General features: G+C 34.2%; 1 protein-coding gene across 4 annotated transcripts in view; it reads right to left on the bottom strand.

The window, feature by feature from the left end:
• SREK1 (splicing regulatory glutamic acid and lysine rich protein 1) overlaps window positions 1-23881 on the bottom strand; it is a 36903-nt gene that overhangs the window by 5227 nt on the left and 7795 nt on the right. For 2 of the 4 annotated variants that reach the window (XM_055251695.2, XM_055251694.2), the window contains exons 2-10: window positions 21952-22085; window positions 16204-16319; window positions 13591-13755; window positions 13271-13449; window positions 11947-12077; window positions 10999-11113; window positions 5426-5545; window positions 4645-5013; window positions 578-673 (exon numbers count right to left, since the gene is read on the bottom strand). In XM_055251695.2, the coding sequence (XP_055107670.1) occupies window positions 578-673; window positions 4645-5013; window positions 5426-5545; window positions 10999-11113; window positions 11947-12077; window positions 13271-13449; window positions 13591-13755; window positions 16204-16319; window positions 21952-22085 (1425 nt within the window). The other 2 variants (XM_055251696.2, XM_055251697.2) reach the window with 2 other exon arrangements.

A 23881-nucleotide genomic window follows, 5' to 3' on the forward strand; every position in this document is an offset into this window, starting at 1 on the left:
TATTATCTAACTTAACAATGCCATTTCTTGAGATTTTTCCTACACACATTCACACTAAAAACAACTTAAGTCCAAAGCTATTCATTACAGTATTACATAATTTATGGTAAGAAAATTCAAAAAACCCCTTCTACTGTAGCCTAGTTACATAACCAACGTACGGCCATACGATGGAAGCCTATGCAATTATAAAAAGGAATTGAAGAAGCTCTCTCTGACCTAGTAAGTTACGTGACAAAAAGACTTCCTGGTAGTTAAATGACAAAACCAAGTGCACAACAGTGTGGATTTTGTGTTGCTTTTTGTATAAGAAAAAAATGATACATTCTCATCTTGCTATCTGTATATGAAACCGGAAGCATATACAAAAAAACCCCATGAAGTCAGGGACAGTGTAGATGGGCATGAGTGGAAATTAAGACTTCCTGATATATAACTTTTATTTTTAATTTCTGAATGATGCATATGTATTATTCATTCAAAATATAAAGTTTAAAAAATAAAGACAGAAATTTAAAATTTCAAAAAATATTTATTGCTTTCTCCTGTTTAGTTTTAGCACAAGCTTCCAACCTACCTCCTGGGGGACGGAGATCTAGAAGATTTCCTTTTTATGGTTTTCGATGTTCTTGGCGATCTGGAAGAACTCCTGCTCCTCCTCCTACGCCTTTCCCTGAAAGCCAAAAACACATCCTTTTTAAAAACAGCAACTGAAATAAACGGCAATTCAAATATACAAAACCAAAGGGTCCTTGATATTCTCATATGAACAGTATTCTTTAGAGGCCAGTTTAAACTTATGTCCTTTACGAGCATGTTCAATTACCTAACTTTAGAGTGGGTCAAATTATGAACCATAAATTTTACAGACTGATGAAAACATCATCTAAGACTTCATATTAGGAAGGGTAGACCTCCTCCTTTTCACCTCATTTATTTGAACAATTTCTTCAGTAGAAAAAGTATTAATGGTATTTCTGCTTCTCTCAAGTTAAGTATGTTTTCTCAGCAGCTAAAACATGTTTCGCTTCTCAAATCCTTTGTCATGTATCTAGCTCCTTGCTGCCCCACTGTGGAGCCCCACTGTGGATTATAACAAAGTAACAGGCCCTTTTCAAGAACTGAAACATAAATTGCCTCGTAAAATGTGAACTTTCTATACTCAATTATTAACAACGTCTACTTTAAAAAGCATTTACATTACTATCATTTTGGAGAGAAATTGCTTTTCCCCCCAACCTCCTATCATTTCATTACTGTTGTTCTATTAATTTAAAATTTAGTGTACAAGTTGCTTAGATTTAAGCAAAATAGTTACAATCTGAGATGTACATATGACAGGAATAATTACAAAATAGATTACATTTTTATTATTAAAAACCATTTTGCTTATCAGATTAGCAAATGATACATATTCTAAACTACTTCAACTCAGAAACAATGAACTTTACTAGGTCTATAATTTAAGGGATATGGTATGGGGACATACCCAATGATCTATCTCACAAGTTCTGATAATCAGTGACCACATAGCTGAAAAACCAAATCCTCTGGAATTCATGTTATCCTTACCATCTCAGGAAATTGATTCTAAGAGACTAATAAAATATTTTAAGTTTTTCATTTCTAAAATAAAAAATGCTCACATGGTATATATAATATATATTAAAATACAAAGCTCAAGAACTCTGAGAACACAACTCAATTCTACCTCTACCTAAGACTCTCTCCTCCATTACCCACTTTTATTCCCAAGACACTCCAAAACTACACTTCTAATGTGGAAATTAGATACATTATTTCATTACATCAATGATATTCTCTTAACAGCTCAGCCTAAGAACCAAAAATACTTTTTTCAAAGCATGTGAATGTCAGCGTATTCCAGACCTTAAGATTACACAAAATGGCTCTGCCTTGATCAGTGTAATTCTTTTACTTATTTGCTCAGAAAGTACTATGTACAAGTGGATGTCTAATACCTACTAGCTGATGATAATGAGAGGAAAGTCTCCATAGATAGCAATCTAGACAATTACTTGAGAAAGAAATTGTATTAACAACTAAAGTTGGTGAGATTTAGACTTAAATTTGAGTTATACACCTTACCCAGCTACACAACCAGGATATTACTTAACCTAATCTGTTTGTTCAACTGAAAAATAAAGACAATTAATAATTCAAGTCTTCTGAGGTTGTTGAGGATTTAGGATAAAATCTGTAATGTACAAAGCAGAGTGTGACACAGAGTAGGTGCTCAATAAATATTGTTTTCTACTTCCCTTTCTTGGTATCACCTTTAATGACAGTAACTTTTAAGCATTAAAAACTTCTTTAATATCATTTTCTTTAAAAGTATAAATTAGGAGACAATGTTAGAAATAAAAATATTAACTATTTTTTGAACAGTTAAAATATTTTCCATTTAGTAAACAAATCAGAACATCTGAAAAGCAGAAAAATGCTAAAAGACAAGAAATTGTAACTCTTGGCTGGGTGCAGTGGCTCACGTCTGTAATTCCAACACTCAGGGAGGCTGAGGTGCATGGATCACCTGAGGTCAGGAGTTTGAGACCAGCCTGGCCAACATGGTGAAACCCCATCTCTACTAAAATACAAAAATTAGTTGAGTGTGGTGGCACATGCCTGTAATCCCAGCTACTCGGGAAGCTAAGGCAGGAGAATCGCTTGAACCCAGGAGGCAGAGGTTGCAGTGAGCAGATATTGCGCCACTGCATTCTAGCCTGGGTGACAAAGTGACACTCTGTCTAAAAAAAAAAAAAAAATTCAAAGAAATAAATTGTAACTCTTTACCAAGCTCTTCTGAAAGCATGAAACATTCCAAATTGCTGCCTTTATGCACTAATGTTAGTCATCTTTTATTCTCAAGGCCCCAGTTGTTATTGAAGAATATATTTGAGCCAGGTGCGGTGACTCACGCCTGTAATCCTAGCACTTTGGGAGGCCAAGGAGGGCAGATCACTTGAGGCCAGGAGTTCAAGATCAACCTGGCCAACATGGTGAAACTCCATCTCTAGCAAAAATACAAAAATTAGCCAGGAATGGTGGTGCACACCTGTAATCCCAGCTACGTGGGAGGCTGAGGTACAAGAATCACCTGAACTGGGGAGGGGGAGGCTGCAGTGAGTCGAGATCATGACACTGCACTCCAGCCTGGGCGACAGAGCAAGACTCTGTCTCAAAAAACATATACATATATATTTAGGAATGAATGTGAACTCTTGAACTTTCCTCTACACCAAACAACTTAAAATAGCCCGAGAAAAATCAAACATTCCCATGTCATCAAAAACAGTAAATTCGTTATTAAAAAGGAACTAAAATAGTATTTGGTGCTGTGAAAGGTAATGTCTAAACAATCACAGAAACACAAAGGCATGTGTGACACAGAATCAATAAAATCACTTTGCAGTAAAGGTGTAACCGATACCCACAGCAAAGGAGGTTACATTAATTCCTCAATTTGTGGTTCAATGTGCTGAAATCCAGCAGTGATCTGTTTATTTTGAGCCTTGTTCTAACATATACTACTGCTTTCAACTTTATGCTTCTGAGGCAGTTTTTAAAAGTAAGTACAAGTACTAGTTAGAGAATTCTCAAACTTAATCTCTAAAATAAAGGAAAAGGGCTACTATACTTCTCATACAGAGCGTCAGCTTCCTCATGTTTTAAAACAGTGATGATAATAATCTTCTCCCAGGCCTGTTATGAGAATTAAATAAGATGAGACATGAAAAAGTCTGCTGACATCATGTCTGGCATATAGTAAAGTGCACAATAAATGTCTACGATTATCTTTTATTATCTAGTCAAAGGCTGGTATTAAACTACTAAAGCACAAGTTTTAAAAATGGGAAACATACATTCCTTTACCTCAAATTATTTTCTATTAAAAAACCATCTTAAAAAATCTTCAAAAAATTTGCTAATATATATAATATTTTTAAGATAGTGTAGTACAAGTTAGGAACTTCCATTTATAGTCATGGTATCATCTGAAGTAAAGGATGTGGGTTTAGATAATCTCAAATCTCAAAGTTGTTCTCATTGTACAGCTGTTACTATGGCAACTTGCTGCCACCTGGTGGTAGTAAACCTATTAATAAACTGAAATCACAGTCCTAAGGAAAAACTCTAACCCTTAAAATTGACAATAAAACATAACCAAAATTTAAATGTTACGCACTTAACAAAATAAGGATAAAAATTAACTCAGGTGACAAGGAGGGCTAACACTGCAACTTCAGCAATCATTTTACATATTAAAATTAATCACGCCATTCAAAAAAAGTTCAGGAAAAAGCCTAAGAGGCAAATTCTTAATGTGCTTCTTAAAAAAAGTACCTTTTCCTGCCATCCCACCCTTAAGAAAATAACAATTATTATTATTCTATTAATATAGTGGTTACAAAGAATAGCTAAAACTTTTCAAATAATGTTGCCCAGTATCATCTCTTTCCCCACTCTGCTACAGAAATGTTTACTCTGAAATGAGAAGAAAATGTTCCTATATTACTTTACAGGTTCCACTTGCGTACAATAACCTTTTCTCCCTCCGTAAAAATTTTTGTTTCCAATTGTCATCAGCAAATCCCTTTGTAAAAATTTTAAGCATTATCAAACCTGCTGGAACTACGAGATCTTCGCGATGCATTGTAACTCCTGGGTGGTGTTCTGGATTTCTTATCCTTCTTTCTTTTTTCATCTATCTCTTTGGATCTGTCTTTTTCTCGTTCCTTTTCTTTGTCCTGTTCCTTTTCCTTCTCTTTGTCTCGATCCTTTTCATGCTCTTTTTCCCGTTCTCTCTCTCTGTCCTTTTCCTTGTCTTTTTCCCGGTCCTTTTCCCGTTCCTTGTCCCGGTCTTTATCTTTGTTTTTACCCCGTTCCTTTTCTTTTTCACGTTCCTTTTCCCTCTCTCTCTCCTTTTCCCTGTCTTTCTCTTTCACTCTTTCCTTTTCCTTGATCTTTTCTCGAGTGTCTTTTCTCTTGTCCCTTTAAAAACAAAAATAAATTCATAACTAAAATAATTCTACCTCCTCTAAAAAGACCTCTCTCTCTTCAACAATTACCAACACAAGACAATTTATAGTAGCTACAGACATTTACATATACATTTTTATATAGCTCAGGTGTACAAGAAGCTGCTAAACAAAGCTATTCATATTACACAAGCTGAATTGAGTAGTCTGGAAACCTCATGAGTCACACTGACATCAGATTCATATCAATGGCAATCAATATTAATCCTAGATTACTAAAACAATAAAAAAGGTTTAATTTCTCTCATTAAAAACCTAAACCACAACAGATTTTTAACAAATGAAGCCAATTAAAATATTATCCCTTAGCACTAATAGAACTCTGAGGAAAAAAAAAAATTATTGTTAATTTCTCTAAAACTCACCGTGAACGCGAACGACTCCTTGACTTCCGTCTCTCCCTTGATTTAGAGCGTTTTTTATGTGGGCTCTTAGATCTACGTCTGTCTTTCTGTCTTGAACGTGATCTATTATGGGATCTACTCCTAAAGAAAAACAAATTGTTAGAATATCAAAACTTATTCTTAGAATTTCAACTTTTAAGAATTTACCATCTTTCAAAAAAGAAAATTTTAAATCTGTCCTAACAGTATTTAACGATATTTTAAAATTTTCTCTTAAATAATACTTTAGTTACATAATCTGAAACGCATTTATTGGAAACTTTACTGGATTATTTCGTCGTCTAGAACAGAGAAAGAAACAAAGAATTTTAACAGTTATTTCGTATATTTTCAGATGTGGTTTTTGCTAGTCATTTTATGCCTCAAATCAGTATAGAAGATTTTTCCCTGTTGACTTGTATGTAATCTGGTCATAACACATCATGACAGGGAGTAGTGGTTACATGGTTGAGAAGTTCCTGTGAATGCGTGCTGTCTGTCGTAACAAACAAAAAGAATATATAAAAGGAAGCACAGTCCTAATGACAGCGCTACTGTGACAGGAAAATAAAAATCATTACTCATAAGTTAAAACTAGATATAATCAAATATTGGATTTGCAATGCCTTGATTTTATAGCTGTTTAATCATAGCTACCAGTTGAGTATCCCTGATGTGAAATGCTTGGAACCAAAAGTGTTTTGAATTTCACATTTTTGGAGATTTTGGAATATTTGCATTCTATATATACACACATATAAAACTGGTAGAGCATCCCAAACACACAACTGAAAAATCCAAATGCTCCAGTGAGCATTTCTTTTTTTTTTTTTTTTTGAGACGGAGTCTCGCTCTGTCGCCCAGGCTGGAGTGCAGTGGTGCAATCTCGGCTCACTGCAAGCTCCGCCTCCCGGGTTCACGCCATTCTCCTGCCTCAGCCTCTCCGAGTAGCTGGGACTACAGGCACCCGCCACCACGCCCGGCTAATTTTTTGTATTTTTAGTAGAGACGTGGTTTCACCGTGGTCTTGATCTCCTGACCTCGTGATCCGCCCGCCTCGGCCTCCCAAAGTGCTGGGATTACAAGCGTGAGCCACCGCGCCCGGCCGAGCATTTCTTTTATCATGAAAGCGTTCAAAAAGTTTTGAAGCCTTTTGGATTTCAGATTTTCAAATTTGTGAGTCTCAACCTGTACGAAAAGAAACCTTTAACTGCAGGAAACATTTAATTGCAGGAAAAGTAACTGTTATTCCAATATGGACTAGGCCCCCTTTCTCACTGAAAAAGTTTTTTGAGAATGTGATTTTTTCATAATGAGGTATCCTAACTACTTATTAAATTGTAACAAAACAGATGTACAAACTTAAATAGCAAAGTGATTAGACTCAACAGCTTTGGAGTCTGACAATCTGGCTCTGAAAGTCAGCTCTGCCACACAGTACCTGGGAGAACTCAGTACCTGTGAGAATTCTGGCTAGTCACTTAACCTCTCCAAGCCTGAGTTTCTTCCTCTATAAAGTGGAGTAGGAATCATACCTGCATCTCTTAGGGCTGTCATGAGGATTACAACGATGACGTATGTAAAACTGCGTGGTATTCTCTAGCACAAAGTAAATATTTAAAACTCTTAACTCTCAATGTCATCATCATTAAAAGTTAACATAAATGTAAACTTTATATCTTTATGTACGTATTCCAAGGAAGCTGAATGAACTTCTATAAGTATCCTTTATACAGCTAAAACTCATCTTGATAGTCATGTTTTAATAAATTTAGAACAATTATCAGTAAAAGAAATATCAGTGGGCCGGGCCCAGTGGCTCACACCTGTAATCCCAGCACTTTGGGAGGCCAAGGCAGGTGGATCACTTGAGGTCAGGATTTCAAGATCAGCCTTGCCAAACACAGTGAAACCCGTCTCCACTAAAAATACAAAAATTAGCTGTGTATGGTGGCATACACCTGTAGTCCCAGTTACTCAGGAAGCTGAGGTGGGACAATCAATTGAACCCAGGGGGCAGAGGTTGCAGTGAGCCGAGATCACACCACTGCACTCCAGCCTGGGCAACAAAGCGAGATTCCATCTCAAAAAAAGAAAAGAAAAAAAAAAAATACCATGCTTTGTGGTATGCTTTGAAACCAGAAAAACCTTCAAATAATCCTCATTAATAACAAAATCTTTTTTGATTTTAAACACATTTTTCAGTTAGTCAAAATGCTGATTGATTGAAATACTAATCAACACTACAAATCAAAATTTCAATAGCTAATTTCCATTTAAACTATTCATCTACTATTTGGCTTTAAAAATAATACACAATTGTCTTCATTCCATATATATTTTTTTAGCCTCATTTGGTTCAACATACATTATTTTTTATTTTTTTCCAAAGACCCTAGATAAGAAATCACATTATCATGTTTTTAATACAAGAAGATAATTCATAGCTTGCTGAAATCTTTATCACTAGTACTTAAGAGCCATGAAAGTTAAGGAGTACATGTTAAGACAAAACTGCAAAACTGAGAACATTATTAGTCCATTTATAGATATCCACATAGGGTAATCTTTTAAAGTGCCTTTGCTTCTACACACTTAATAAAAAGTCTTACTATAAGATTTCCGCTTTAAGTTGTCCTTGCTAAAAATGTAATTATTTTGTTTTCCTCAAAGCAATGCTTTCCAACCTTAAGCAAAACTTACTTTTAAAAATTAAGTATAACTCTCATAAATAAGTTAATAATAAAAAGCACCGATCACTTGGCTTCCAACCTTACCCTGCAGCTGAGATGTCAAAAGACAGTGACTAAGAGTAATTATTACATTTTAACTGTGACGTTAAATATTTTTGTCTACTAAAACTACCCACTAGTAGTTTTCTGATTAAGAATGCTAAAAGTAGTCAAGAGCAGATCTAATTTAACTAAAGATTTATCATTAGCTCTCATTTTTAATGAGAAATTGTATTATTCTGAATAATGCAAAATCTTATTTTTAAACTGTAAAAAAACAGCAACTTACCATTATGCTGCATCAAAGTTCATTTGTAAATCAGTTGTTTTCCATTAAAATATTATAAAATGTCTTATAGTTCCTGTGCTAATCTATAAAGGTTACTTAAAATTATAAAAATTATAGTACTATCCATCTTTTCTATGTTTCAATAAATAAAACAGGCATCAAAACTTGGACAAAATGGAAACATACCTCCCTAGTCCTAGCCAAGGTCACAGTGACAAGAAACCCGTTCCTCTCTCTAACCATAAGAAGGGGAAGGAATAGGGAAAGGCTGTGGGGGAGGGTGGGGAGGTAGGAAGCACGGCTCTAGAAGCATTTCAAAATGGTGAAAAAGTAGAAGGTGGGCCTTTAAGTTAAAGGGTTCCTGCAACCCACGCTCATGCTAAGTCTAATAGGTCAGGGTGAGATTCAAGGATATCAACTCCCACTAGCAGAGGAGGAAATGTCAAGAAAGGCCTATCATCATCCCCTTCCTGGTTTCTGCGGGATAGTGGGATCCTTCCAGGTCAGAATCTTTAAGTTAAATGTTTTTAGGTAAGGAATTTTTTTTTTCTCATTTAAAGATAACTCATTCTCTCTTTTGCATTTGTTCATGAACTTAAGGCTACATGTTTCCACATGCATGCACAAAAACAGAATATGCTGACAAAAATATGTATGTATGTATATATGCCAGTTAAGAACATGTATACCATGCCTGTAATCCCAGCACTTTTGGAGGCCAAGGCGGGAGGATCGCTTGAGCTCAGGAGTTCAAGACGAACCTGGGCAGTATGATAAAACCCCGTTCCTACAAAAAATACAAAATTAGCCAGGCGTGGTGGTGCGTATCTGTGGCTCAGCTACTCGAGAAGCTGAAGGGGGAGGATCACTTGTGCCTGGGAGGTGGAGGCTGCAGTGAGCCGAGATCAAGCTACTGCACTCCAGCCTGGGCAAGACTGAAACTGCCATCTCAAAGAAAAAAAGGAACATATATACATTATTTCTAATGCTATGTAGACATTTTGTGTACATTTGTACAGACAGATCTACATAAAGCACACAAAACTTCACTTAGATCATCAAAGAAACAACAATTTTATTCATCAAGTTTTGGCTTGTTCCAGTCTTGGACATTAGCTCTCTCTTACAATCAACACAATACGAGATTCAGGTCATCAGTCTTCCTCAGAAAAGAAGTTGTAATATTACTCTTCAGCCCAATTCTATTATTTCCTTGATCTCCTTTACCCTCACCACATCCTGTCAACATATAGAAATATCCAGTCTAGTACCACTGCAGCTTCTGTTCCACTATCGTTTCCTGATTCTGGCCTCTGCTGCACTGCCTTATTCTTGTATGTGAAACAACCTCCTTCACTTGGTTCTGAAAGTGTCTTACTGTAAGTCCTTGGACAAAGGCAGTAAAACCATATTCCAAAGGAGATTTTGCAAACGAAGAATAGACAAGTATACACTAGTGTATCTGGTGTATACTTGTTTACTAGAATCTAAGAAAGAACATCCTATTTTTCCTCATTCTTTGAATCTCCTTGACCAACACACACACACATAAAAAAAACAAAGTAAACTGAGCCTGCTGGTAAAAACAATGTAAAACAAACTGGTTCCTTTTCCCTCCCCCAAATCCTTTCTCCTTCTTTAAAACCCCAACATACACAGATACACTCTTCCCTCCCTGCTCTCTCAAGACATACATATGAGTACGTATGTACACGTAACATGCAATTAGGATCCACTATACACACTTTCACATTTCAACAACAGCCCCCTCCGTACCTTAAAAAGGACAACAAAATTTGTAACTTTAGTAATGATCTTTAGGGTACTTCCAATTAGGATGGTATTACCAAGTTTGCATTTTAAGGTCCCCTTTATACCAAAGACAAAGAAATGACAGATAAAGAAAACCAAAAGGACAAAGCTATGATCAAAAATAAGATAAACAGAGCTTAAGCAAAGTACTACAACTGAAGCTGAAACTGCAAGTTACTCCTGTGTTTCAGGTCCAAAAGTGGGCAGAGGAGGCTCTTATCACCAGCAATACCAAGGACTCAAAGTGTTCCTTTGGATACGTGGTACTGAAAATAGGGAATTGTGTGAAAGATCTGGGGTGGTGCTCCCCAGACTTGGAATAAACTGGGAAAACAAAACAAAAAAGCTGCAACTTGAGCAATTATTTTCAGCATGGTCACTACGTATGTTCCCTTTTCTCAATATGAAGAACGAAAACACCTTTTGTCAATTCTATATAAAGACTAGTTTACTCTTAGAAAAATCTGGAATAGAGTATCTTTAGACACAAAACTAACTTCTAAAAACAAAGATAAGTTCAAATATTTAAAAATTAAGTATCATTAGACAAAATTTCATTCTCAAATACAGTATTACAATTAGAACAATATTTAATGGTAACCACACTTCAGGTGTACACTACTAAAATTTCTAACTTCTGATATTCTGACGAAAACTCATAAAATCTTAATATTTTAAATACAAAACTAAAATAATTTAAATAAGACAGCAGAAATTCTCACCTGTGTTTTGATTGTGATCTTTTCCTTCTAGAATGGGATTTTGAGCTAGACCTGGATTTTGAGCGAGTATGGGAACGAGATCGACCGCCTTTTCTTTCATTGCTCTTTCCAGACTCTGGGAGGAAAAAATCACTTTGCAGTGTAAGCTCAGAACAATTAAAGATCCCAGTTAATAATCAGGCACAAGTGGAATGTACCACATATAGTGCAAGGGGCCTACTCTCTGTACATCCTCCTCCTTCAGAAACATCCAAGAAAGTCATTGCATAAACTCGTTGAGTGCAGCCACCCTGCAGCAGTACATATAAACCAGATGATTATAAACAGCTGTTCGTAATATTTTGTTGCTGCCGTAACGTACGATTATAACATGTCTGTAATTCCTGTGACAGTGATTTTAAGTCCTTTCTCCACCTATTCAGCTAGAATTGAAGCTTAAATTCTGAGTGTTGATTTAGAAAATCTGCTCAAATGTAAACCACCTAGATGTTTTTAGAATGGGTTTTTAAATTATTTTCATTAGCAACACAAAAGTTTGAATAGGTGTTCCTTTACCTTACTAAAATACAGTATCTGTATTTTTTTCTAAATCACGGGCTCTCTTTTCTATTTTTAAAATTAAAATGCTGAGGAAAAGTAAACCTGCTGAGCAGTAACGTTTTAAATATATTTACTCTTTTTAGCCTTGCAATAACATTTTTGCTTTCAACAAATCACTTCTGAGCACTGATTTTGCTATGAAAATACAGGGCTGATTGGCTCAGACTAAAGTGCCTCAAATATGGGCTAAGTTGTTCTTTGACATGAGTATGCTACTTACTATTTCTTGAGTTTGTCTTCTTGTTTGTAAAATGAAGTGACTGAACAAGATGATTTCTAAAATTCCTTCCAGTTCTAAGATTCTATGATCTTTAAACTATGACCTATGTAACAACGTTATGGACTTACCTGGTTCAATAGCTGCTGAGATAAATGACTGAGCTTCTCGTACTCGCTTCATTACTTCTTCTAACTCCTTAGCTGCAGCCTGAGGTGTCATCTCAGGGGGTTTTACTATTGCATTGTTGGAGTGATTTATTCTAAATTAAAAATATTAGCATATCACAAATACACACCACATTTTATAAAACATGAAACAAACATTTATATGATACACATATTTATAAACGTGAGGACATCTCAGAAACACATAAGAATGATATACAGAAAAACCAAAAGCAACCTCAAAACTATGATTAATCTCTCATCCTCACTTCCTATCATTCCTTGCTAATACAGCCAAAAGCAGGGAGAAAAGAAAAATTGAACCCTAGCTAACTTAATTCAAACAGACTAGATTAAGTGCTTTTCCATAGCTTAGAATTAAAATAAATTAAAATGCTGATACCAATATGAAAATGAATCATTTCTATTTTCAGATCAAAAGATCTTACTGATATCCTGTACACTCTAGAAGAAGGGAAAGCTACCTGTATATCACATTATGTGCACCATTTTAACCAACGCTGAACCATGGCTGAGTTAGACATAGCTTTGAATGTGCAAGGCATCTGATAAAACTCTTCCTCTACTAGGTAAGAGTGACTTCTCTGATACACATAAATGGATATTATGTGTCTTGCTTTACCCCTTCCACACTAAGAAGACAAGTACCCACTAAAAACTTATCCTTAACAGAAAAATCCTGATCAAATTGTACAACTAAAGCAACCTATGAAATTCAAGCAAAACTATATTTGCCTCAACAATCTGCATGAAATAGAATTTCTGGTCCGGAGTATCTCGAAGGCCATTATCAATGTTTTACAAACAAGGATGCAAGCAAACCTCAAAAGTCAAAATTTCTGGTTTAAAACATTTCTGGGCACTTATAATTTCCTTCTGTAGATTTTGAATTTACCACAGTTGTTACTGGAAGTACTATAGTTCAACCCACATGTTAAGTTGCTCAATTAGTTTAGAGACATAATGTAAAACCAACCTGACTTATTAAAGTTTATGGAAAAAGACCTACAACCGTTATGCAGGGTATATAAATAATGTTAACACTGAATTAGACCCTAGAAAACAGAAAATGAGAAAATAAGTGTCTCTAAATAAAGGAATTTAAAGACTAAAATGGTATCTCATGTATTTCATTTATACTTAACACAAAGTCTTCCTTTCCACAAATTGCCAATTACTATTAAAAAGAAAAAAAAGCCTTAATTACATCAAAAATACTTTAAATTTTTTCAAAATCATTAAAATTTCTTTGTTTAGGATTTCTTACTTCAGTGGCCTGTCTCCAAACATAACTCCATTAAAAGCAAGGGCCCTTGGTACAGAATTTTGGTCTGCAAATTCCACAAAAGCAAACCGAGTTGGCTGAGTCTCATCACCTGCCATCCGCACAAACTTCACTTCTCCAACTTGTTTAAAAAATTCAAGTAGTTGATCAGCTGTCGTTGTCTAAGGAAACAAAGTGACACTCTGATAAAATATATCCATTTAAAAAAATCAGGTAAATATTACTGTATCCACTGATACGATTTTTAAGAAGAGAAAAAGAATAAGGGCTACTGCTGCTTTGTTTCTTCTTAAGTTAGTTACCTGGGAATTCAGATTTCCAACATAAACCGTTCTCCTAATTTCATCTATTTTGGAAGGATCCACGTTTCCCATAAGTGGTGGCTGTGGTATCTCTCCAAGTGTTGCAATGTTGGGGTCTAGTGCTGCTGCTGGTATAGCTCCCAAACTGCTAAGTGAAACACCAAGCTATCGAAAGAAGCAAAAAAACACACAGAACACATATTTTCTATCAGTATCCAAAGCTACCATTCTCTAATCTTGAAAAGAATGAACTAACTCAACAAGAATGAAAGGAGACCAGGGACTCCAAATTTTCAGTCATATATATGTCTGACTTATTAAAAGTAAGGTCACATTAGTTTTAAATGTAATTCAAAATATATTTTACTGTCTGGATATTTTAGCCACTTTTAAACTTGACCCTAAAAAATAGACTGTTTCTCATTACTTGAGGTAGCTACGTTCTATAGTTTCCACGAACAATGAGTTATTGAATATTGAACCATTATTCCTAGGGAAAATACAGGCTGAAGTTCCTACAAGCCTCTGGTCACATTTACATTAATTAATAAAATATTTAACCTTATTTTATATGTGCTTCTGTTTAAAGACACCTTAGCTGTTATATATTGTCGATTCATTAACACTGAACTCATAGTCAGCAGCGCTACAACTCAGGCCTGAATGAAGCTTATCTAATACATGTATTTAATATTTTCTCCATGAGGCGCTTCACAATCTCCCTGTACTTAGGAACACTACACTGCAGTTTGGCACTACACTTGTGGGCCCATCTTAACAGTGAAATCACCAACAAAAAGCACAATTCAAAGAACATAGCACTAAACAGACTGCATGCTTGTTTACAGCCTGAGTGCCAAAACAAGAAGACTTCGACCTCCGTGCATATAGACAAACCCAAATTTTTCATCACTCTGTGTCCACAAACGACCACAAAAGTGCTCCAACTGTTGATGTGGGGATTTCAAAAAAATTTTACTCACTAAGTGAATTCAAAAATACAGAATTCACAAAGAATGAGAATCAACTGTACCTTGGTCATTAAAAAACACAGATTGTATGAGTTCCTAACAGTCAACAATTATCATAGCATCGAATTTAACTGAGGTAGTAACTTAATCCTTTTATCAACCCTAAGAAATGGGTATTATTACCATGCTGAAAGTTTACCTAAGAAAATATATCTAAAATATTGAGACCTTATTTATGCCATGGTAGGAAAAGGACAAAAACCTTAAAAAAAACTTTGAATGATCTTTCTACAGCATTACTAAATTCAGTTTTTACTTTCAGCATTAAGGAACGTATTATTTTTAATGTGAATGTAAATTAGAAGAAATATAAGATCTCAGAATTTGAAAACAGAAAAAATTTTTCAGAATAAATGAAAAGAGCTTTCCAGGAAAAAAAGACAACTCTTTTCATTTCCACTTATGCTATTAGAGAACATTTTGACCATTAAGGACTATATATACAAATACGATACAGAACTAAGATTTAACAACTGTTAAGTAATGGCACTTGCTAATGGTGAAAACGGAAGTTTATGAAATCAATGTCACTTCTTATCACAGCAGCCAGTCTGATCTTTTTAAAACATGTCAAATCATGTCATATCCCTGCTTAAAACCCATCAATGATTTCTAATTACCTTAAGAATAAAATTAGAACCCCTCTTTCCATGGTCTAAAAAGCCCTACCATAATCTGTGTCCTATCTATTCCCTCCAATCTCAAACACTCATGACCCTCACTCACTATGCTTCAACCATACTGACCACCATTCTGTTCCTTGAACACATAAGTTCAATTAAAAAACATTTCCCCCCAAGAATCAGAATGCAGGTCTTTAGCATAGCAATGTTATGTAAAAACTGCAAATCTAAAATTTTGCACTTCAAAATTTCAGAAACCACTCTTACAATCTAGATAAATTAACAACAATCACATAGCTCATTTCTTAGTTCAATCCCTATCCAACACCACAAAGCTAGATTCAACTTCCAATTAAGGCAAGCTTTGTATTTTGTTTTAGGTTGTCTTTTGAAGAAAAATGGCACTTCTTTTAAAATAAATATGGCCAGAATTTTTTAAGCAAAAACCAAGAGCCAGTAATGGTAATATCCTTTTTTAATCCCACTTGGAAATCACAAAGGAAGCATTACTAAATTATGATTTAATTCTGCATAGTTAATGGAAAAATACTTTGCCATGTTTTCACCTTATTACATTTTCTCAAAATCAGACACCTATTTTTTCCCATTACCAAAGTTGTGTATCATTTCACGTATTTTAAATGGATTTAATCCTCATTAACTGAGAAATACAGTTACCTAGATCCTCTATGCTATCCAAAATATTGAGTTTTAATAACTGATTTTCTAGTGAATAATCTAGTTGGGTTTCAAATTTAAATGAATCCCCTATTACTTCAGGAGTAAATCCAAAACGCAGGGTAAGTCAGTGATAAAGTGGGAAAAAAAAGTTTAAGCAGTGATTTTGAATCCTATTAAAAAAAAGAAGATCCAAATGCAAATAATCTGAAGCTCTCTACTCAACTGGTCACACGCAGTTGAACGTTCACCTCTTTCATAAGAGAGCTCATAGTACTTACAGTAGTCAAAGGATTTGGGGTCGGTATTGGAAGCAATCCTGCACCAGGCATCAGACTTGTCATGGTTGGGGCAGGAGCCAATAAAGAGAGGGCTTTGGATTCCTCTGGGATTTTACCTGCAGAGGCAAGTTCCAAACATTACAAAAAGCAGAAACACCACACAAACTTTACACTATGATTTTACAATTACCCTTGCAGTTAAAAAATAATAATAATAAATGAATCTATCTATCAGATCCGTATAAAGAAATAAATAAGAACTTAAGTCTTTCCTTTTATCCTGCTCTACTAGGAAAAATAAAAGTGAGCAAAACTTCAAATATTAACAATCTCATTAATGGAATATTATTTTAAAAATTGAATAATGTAGACAATTATTTAACACTTTGAGCTATGGGTCACCTGTACTGGAAACTTAATGTTCATGAACCAAACGATATCAAGCATGGACGCTTTCCCAGGACGGTGTTTTCGCGGTGATCGAAAGTTGTGTTACACATGACAACCGTTCGTGTTGGCTGCATCACTAATAGCACACAGAACATCAGATACAGAAAAGAAGAACATTTTTTAAAGTTTAATCCCCAGAAATGGCAAATAACCAAATTAGTCAAAAAAAAGAAAAAGAAAAAACAAATATGTGCGAATTGAAATTTCTTAATGAGTGCCCCTATCCTGTTACTGAAACTACCTATTTGTGATGCAAACAATTTTGATAACCCTCCAACAGATTCCATTTAATTTCAAATAGAAAACAAAAACTTACTCCATGTAATCAACTTCAACGTAAAAGGAAGCCTACATCCATTCAGTTAATAAGGCATCTCATCAACATCAGAGATGCCTAAAAGAATTCAGTTCCAAAAAATATGCGTTGGGAAACTACTAAAAATGTTTTAGGAAAAAAAAAGTTCCCTGGTTTCAGAAAACTTCTTATTAACTTTTAGAACCAATTTATGTATACTTATCTGAAGAGGGAGGTTAATGCCTTAAAGCTTGCTTAAAAACATTTTAATTGCCTAATAACAATAGTAACATTAAAATAATCTAATAACACTCAGTAGGAAAAAACTCCCTACAACCTAAAAAAATGAAAAACTTACTCTGAAATAAGTATGATTTTTCATATTCATTGCTGAATTCTAATCAATCACTCCTGAGAAGGACTGCAACTTGCACGTTATTTTTCCTTATCCCCCTTAGGCAAAAAAAAAAAAAAAAAAAATTCCTAAATAGTTGACTACATGTGGATATATTTAGAAGAACACTCATGTGGTAGCTGGTAAAGCATTTCTATTATTAATTCTCCAAAAGTGTTCTAAAAGACAATGCACAAAATCATGCTAAACTGAAATACAGCATATGCAGTAAATTTTCACAAGCAGCATGCCTGGTTTCAGTTGTAAAAATATTTAAAACAACCACATGTGCAGAGATAAATCCCTAAACAATATTATCTGAATGTATCTTTAAACATGGATGGAACTCAAGTCGGAATTTAAAACTTGATTTAAATAATGGCTATGCCTTATTTATAGGAAGCAAATAAAACCTACTATTTTCTACCTTTGCAGCATCTAAGTTTATATTACCTTACTACTTTCAAAAACAAAGTTATCTTTATTATTTCAGTAAAAATTCTGGAGAACAGATTTCTTAACATGCATCAACAAAAGGCAGGTAGGCCTTATTAAAAACATCAAATAACAATAATCTGCTTTATATGTATTAGTTATTGGTATTAACACATGTATTTATATATACCCACATATACACTATACTATTTATATTGATTTCACCTGTTTTATGTTATAAATTGGTATTATCTTAAAAGGTTTGTAAAACCTGAACGTTCTTGATAAATTGAGGTTTTGAGGCAGAAACTCCATCTTCACTACCTTAATGTATGCACCTAAAGAAACTAAGTTCTAATCTAGTAATGTTCCAAATTTAATATTACTTGTCCTTTAATAAGCAAAACTACCTATTGAAGACATTGTAGAAAGACTATACAAACAAAAAGGGTATTCAACACTGGCCAAAAGTTGACTACTTAGTATTATGAAGTCTTTCACTTTTAGCTTAAATATCAGTAGGTTGTCAGACTCTCACTGCCTTTCAAAAGTGTATACTACTATAAATATAGTATACTACTATAAATGTATAACTCCACTATAAGCACATTTTTTAATAAATTAACTTTTAATTACCATTCTAATTACTCTATATACTTATTCAAATTACCTAAAGGTAATGGTAAAAGTACTTTAAGAAAAAGCTCCATTGCTTAATTTCCAAGACAGAACTCTACCAAATTTACCCTCCAAATAACAGAGCTTATAAAAGTATAAAACAAATAAGCATTTAGCATTTTTCCCAAACTATACTCCTCAAAGTCAACTGAGGAAAACATCTCTCACAGTATTAAAGTAATAGTCCTAATCTCAGAATCCATTTAGAAGCTAGTAACCTCTGAAAAATATTCAACAAAAAATTCAAGCTAACAAAAACCTACACACAAATAAGTAAGTTTCTCAAATATCCATTCCCCACATAGGCAACAAAAAGTCTTCGTAAGTCAAGGAAATAATTTCTATAATAAATAACCATCATAAAAACGAGAGGCTCTTCTCTACTCCCAGATTGTTATATTTACTTATTTTCCTTGATGATTTTGTATGCCTAAAATTCCAGGGGGAAGGACAAAAATTAGAAGCTATCAGTTTTTATGAGAGATGTAGACTAGGGGGAAAAAAACTAGAAAAATGTTGCGCTGAGATCAGAAAGTGTTCCTGAGATACTTATCAGTGTTTTAATGTTTCAAGAATAAAATGTACCTTATCAGTCCATACACACGAATTAAGACTCACAATGAGCTTCACAACACTGTATCCTAATTTACCACATGAAAATTTGCTTTATCTTAAGGTTGAGCTCTACTAATCATCTCCCAATATAATTTGCAACACATTATGAACCCTTAATGAAATACCATTTACAAAGAACTGGGAAAACCAGCTCACAAGTTAAAGTGAAAGAGATTTAACAAAACAAAAACAAAAACAAAAACAAAAAAAAGGGACAAAATAAAGAAAAAGAAATGAAATTAAAGTAAAACAATAAAAAACAGAGACAGGGCGTCCATCTTCTGCGGTTCAGACTCCGATCTCATTTCCCCAATGAAGGTTTCACTTGACGGCAGGTTTAGTGGCATGGCAAACAATGCCTAACTCAGGCAAGTGTAACAGGTCTGCCTTGGCCAGTCTAGTCATCTAATAATGCACAAATATCACATAGAGAAAACATACAAAACCAAATTAATAGTCAAAATCCATCTACCAGAAAATGTGGACATAAAGTTATGACTGATGATTAGGCTGACACCCTTGTTATGTTTGACCGTATCTTTTTCTACGTGTTAACATTTATCAAAAGAAATCTGAAATGCACGCAACAACAAAAAGAGGTCATATTTGGACAAGTATAATGAAAGCATATTTTATTTTGAAATGGCATGTTTTATTAACAAAGGCTAAGGCTTAATAAGCATGAAACTGTTACACATCAAATGTTACTTTCACAGCTTAGGATCTTCTCACATTACTGTCTACACTAAAAAACAACAATTCAAAGAAACTGAAAAAACTTCTTAAATTTTTGTCTACGGTTTTTCTCACTTATGTCATGATGCTGTTTGTTCAACATCAAGGAAAGGATGCATTCAGTGAGGTCAACACAACACTGCTTGCTTACAGCACCACAGCACATCTCCTCTTACAGAACTTACTCCACTGGAATACTTTCCTTTGGTTATTTCACACTCACTCTGCTATCTTTTTTAGTATAATAATGCACTATTTCTTTGCTTGTAGTGCATAATCAGTATTTTAACAGCTCACTGTGAAATTCTTGAGGTTCCATAAATTCATCTCTGCCGTATTTAACACAACTAATGAAAAACGTATATCTGAATGTTTCACCAATACCAACTGCAGGTTAGTGTTTCAAAATATTTACTTACTTATAACTAAATTGCAATAAAAGTATGCTTAAATTTTTCTGTTCAAAAACAGTAAAACTGTCCAAATTGTAATATTAAAAACATTAAAAAGGTACATCTGACTGTGCATTTATTCATCTCTATCAAGTAAAATAAACAATGAAAGGGACATCTACATGCCCATCATCTTGAACATTTATAGCAAAATACAGTAGGGCTTCTCAGACATATGAAAGATTCTATGGGAATATAGCAGGTTCCAACCAAGCAACACTGATAAAATTCTTCCTTCCAATTCAGTAATAAGCTAACATAATAAAAGATCCAGTGTTATTGGTGGTATTAATTTTCTGATATAAGTAATATTCCAGTTTAATAAACCTTTTACCTGATTTCTTTTTTCCCATGCAGTTTCCCTCAGTATGAAATTTCACTACAAAGTTTGTAGAACGAAACCATTCACCAGCTCCTTTCCCACCTCACCAATTTGGGGCTTACTGTAGCCTTACAGATCAGCAGATAAAGATATATTTAGCCAATAATTAACTTTAATCCATTTTTATCTCTTCCCTACCCACTATAATCCCCAAGCATGGGAAAGACACTTCCAAATTTATCTGAAAAATACTGAGAATGTCCTATTCTGGGACTTAAAAAATACGAGCCTGGTACTCACTGTATTAGACTGTAATGTTTTTGACATCCCAGAACAGGCATTCTGAAATAAGCATAAAACCTTGAAAGTGCAGCAAACTGCTTATTATATATTATTTTAATGTCAGCCTGGCCACTAAAAGAGGTTTTAAAAATTACATATGAAAGTCCATCAAACTGTTTTCCATAAACCTTTATGTTTAAAACAGTTTCAGTTACAATCATCCACCAGAGAAAATCTACTTTAAGACATTTTAATTTATAATAACCCAATTCTAAAATCCTGTACACATGCTAGTCAGTGCTCTGAATAAAAGTTAATTACACACCAGAAGTGTCAAAATTCAGCACAGAGCCACGTGAGTGGCTCTGTAAACAGAAGTTACTAAAAAATATTAGTAATAATTAGTTCTTAAAGCAGTTCAGGTCATAAAATTTAATGGATACTTTAAGGCCTTTGTTCCTATCTTCAACAACTATTTCCTTCATGGAGGCTTTGGAAAATTGCTTTCCTTTTTTTCCAACACTCCTCCTGCCCTTTTTGGGGCCAATAAAAGAAAAAATTAAATTCCAGTTGCAAAGCAAATTACATTGAATATAAAATAATGATCTCATAGTAACAATTAAGGTAAATTACCTTAAGAGTGTACTTGAAAGTATAAATTACAAATATTTTTCTTATAAATATCACTTAACCCCAATTTGCCAAAATGTGTACACTGTTTTCATTTGTAATAGTATTAATATTGAACACACAGGGTAAATGCTTCTTTATGCATTTAAAATAATTTCCCATATCAATTATTTTTTTAATTTCAGAAAGCTTTCTTTGCAATCTGCAAATTGACTACAGAAAGCCAAAGCAAACCAGAAGCCAATTTATGAATGTTAAATTGTAAAATCTCAAATGTACATGTCATAAATTAACCATTTTAATATTACTATTAGGTAAAAATGTTTACCTTCTCCAAATTTCATTCTTACTTTCATACACACACCAAGAGTACTGTCTACTTGCCAATCTCTAGGAAAGCTAAAGGCAATAACAGACAGGACAGAAATTCAAATAAGAAGAAAAAAAGCGAGATACCAACCTTCTGCACAAGGAACAACTATCAGAGCTCTGTCAATAAAAACCGTGTTAGTTAGATGCTGGGCCACGCCAACACTTGATGGATCACGAAACTTAACATAACATACTTTGGAGGAAAAAGCAAGAGGTGCGTTGCTGCAAGATAAAAAGAAAACAATTGAACTAATAAACATTTGCTTAGTTTTATCATTTTCACTTAAAATTTCTTTCTTAATCTTTACATAATCTTACGAAATTAAGACTTTAAAACTTTTTGTTATTAAGGATCATTAACACATAAAATAGTGAAACTTAGTCATTTAATGGTGATTTGTCTACCACGACAGAAGGCAATCCAGGCAGGCCTACTGCCTTACTTGTAAAACTTGGAACTCAAATTAATCAATCCTTAATCTGAGTGAAATGTAAAAAATGCTAATTTAACCCAAAAATTAACTCAAAAAGTGTATCATATGTAAGCAAAAATCCCTTTATAAAAGCTCCAATCCTCAAGATTTCAAATTTTATCATTCCAATTCTTCCTAAATGTGTTTCCCAAGCATTTACATCACTAAAAAACTTCACAATAGTCTTAGAAACAATCAGGTAATATGGAATTTAAATTAAGGTCTTTTGCATACACCAGAGCTGGACAGTGATAAGATTTTCCAGACAAAAGATTTTACAAACAAAATCTTACATATTTAATAGGCAACACAGACTCTAACTGGTCCTACTTGATTCAGTTTAATCCAGGCAGGCAGATAGTAAAAATGAAGCAGACAAAGCACAAATGAAAGGAACTTTTCCTAGAATACATCCTGTTAGATTCGAAAATATACTATCCTCATGCACAATCATTTGGTCAGCCTATCCATAATTACTTTTCATTAAAATCTGTAATTGTCTTTAGCAGGAAGAAAAAGACCAAAACTTAAGTATATACGTAATCTGTAACATAGATTTTATATTAAAATCTATTTGAAACATTTAAGATTTTTCACATTAAAAAAAGAGAGATCACTTAAAATTTTCACATTAAAAAAAGATCACTTAAAAAATATATATGACTTAATAGTCATTTACTTTTGTTTACAAAACAGGAAAGAAAACTGACTACAATTCCAGAACTAGTAAATGGCAAAGTTAACATCTAATGTCTAATCATCTAATTCCAAACTTCATGCAACTGTAATCATTCAACTAATCAAGAATCTTTAAACCATTCTGAAATACTATTAAATTAGCAATCCCACAAACATTAGCCATTTTTAAAATCCAAAAATCCAGATTTCTTTGTAATTCTTCACGTTCAGGAACAAATCCATCTTTAAACAATGTAGAATAACCACATTAATAACGGTTAAATTTATATATATTTATGCTATTAACCAAACAATGTGATAATAAAATGCATCTGCATTTAGAACTTAAAACTATTTACATTATTAACACAATTAGTAAGGCTAATTAAAGTTGAAAATAAAAGATGTACCGCCGGGCGCAGTGGCTCACGCCTGCAATCCCAGCTCTTTGGGAGGCCAAGGCGGAAGGCGGGCGGATCACGAGGTCAGGAGATCGAGACCATCCTGGCTAACACGGTGAAAGAACACGCGAGGCGGAGCTTGCAGTGAGCCGAGATCATGCCACTGCACTCCAGCCTGGGCGACAGGGCGAGACTCCTTCTCACAAAAAAAAAAAAAAAAGAAAAAAAGAAAAGAAAAAGGATGTACCTCTTAGCATCCAACTCACTTCTGCCTAAGGGCATCCAATTCAGGATTCACTTCAGCCCTCAACAAAAATCCCGCCTTACCCAACCCAACACCTAAGTCAAAGCAACTTGTGTACTGACACTGAGGTAATTGTATGCACATCCAGACTTAACTCACCACCTTTACATGACCAAATCACCAATTCAGGCCTCTTGTGAGCTCTAGACTCCCAGGTAAAAG

Source organism: Symphalangus syndactylus, chromosome 18, assembly GCF_028878055.3.
Source record: "Symphalangus syndactylus isolate Jambi chromosome 18, NHGRI_mSymSyn1-v2.1_pri, whole genome shotgun sequence".
NCBI lineage: Eukaryota > Metazoa > Chordata > Mammalia > Primates > Hylobatidae > Symphalangus > Symphalangus syndactylus.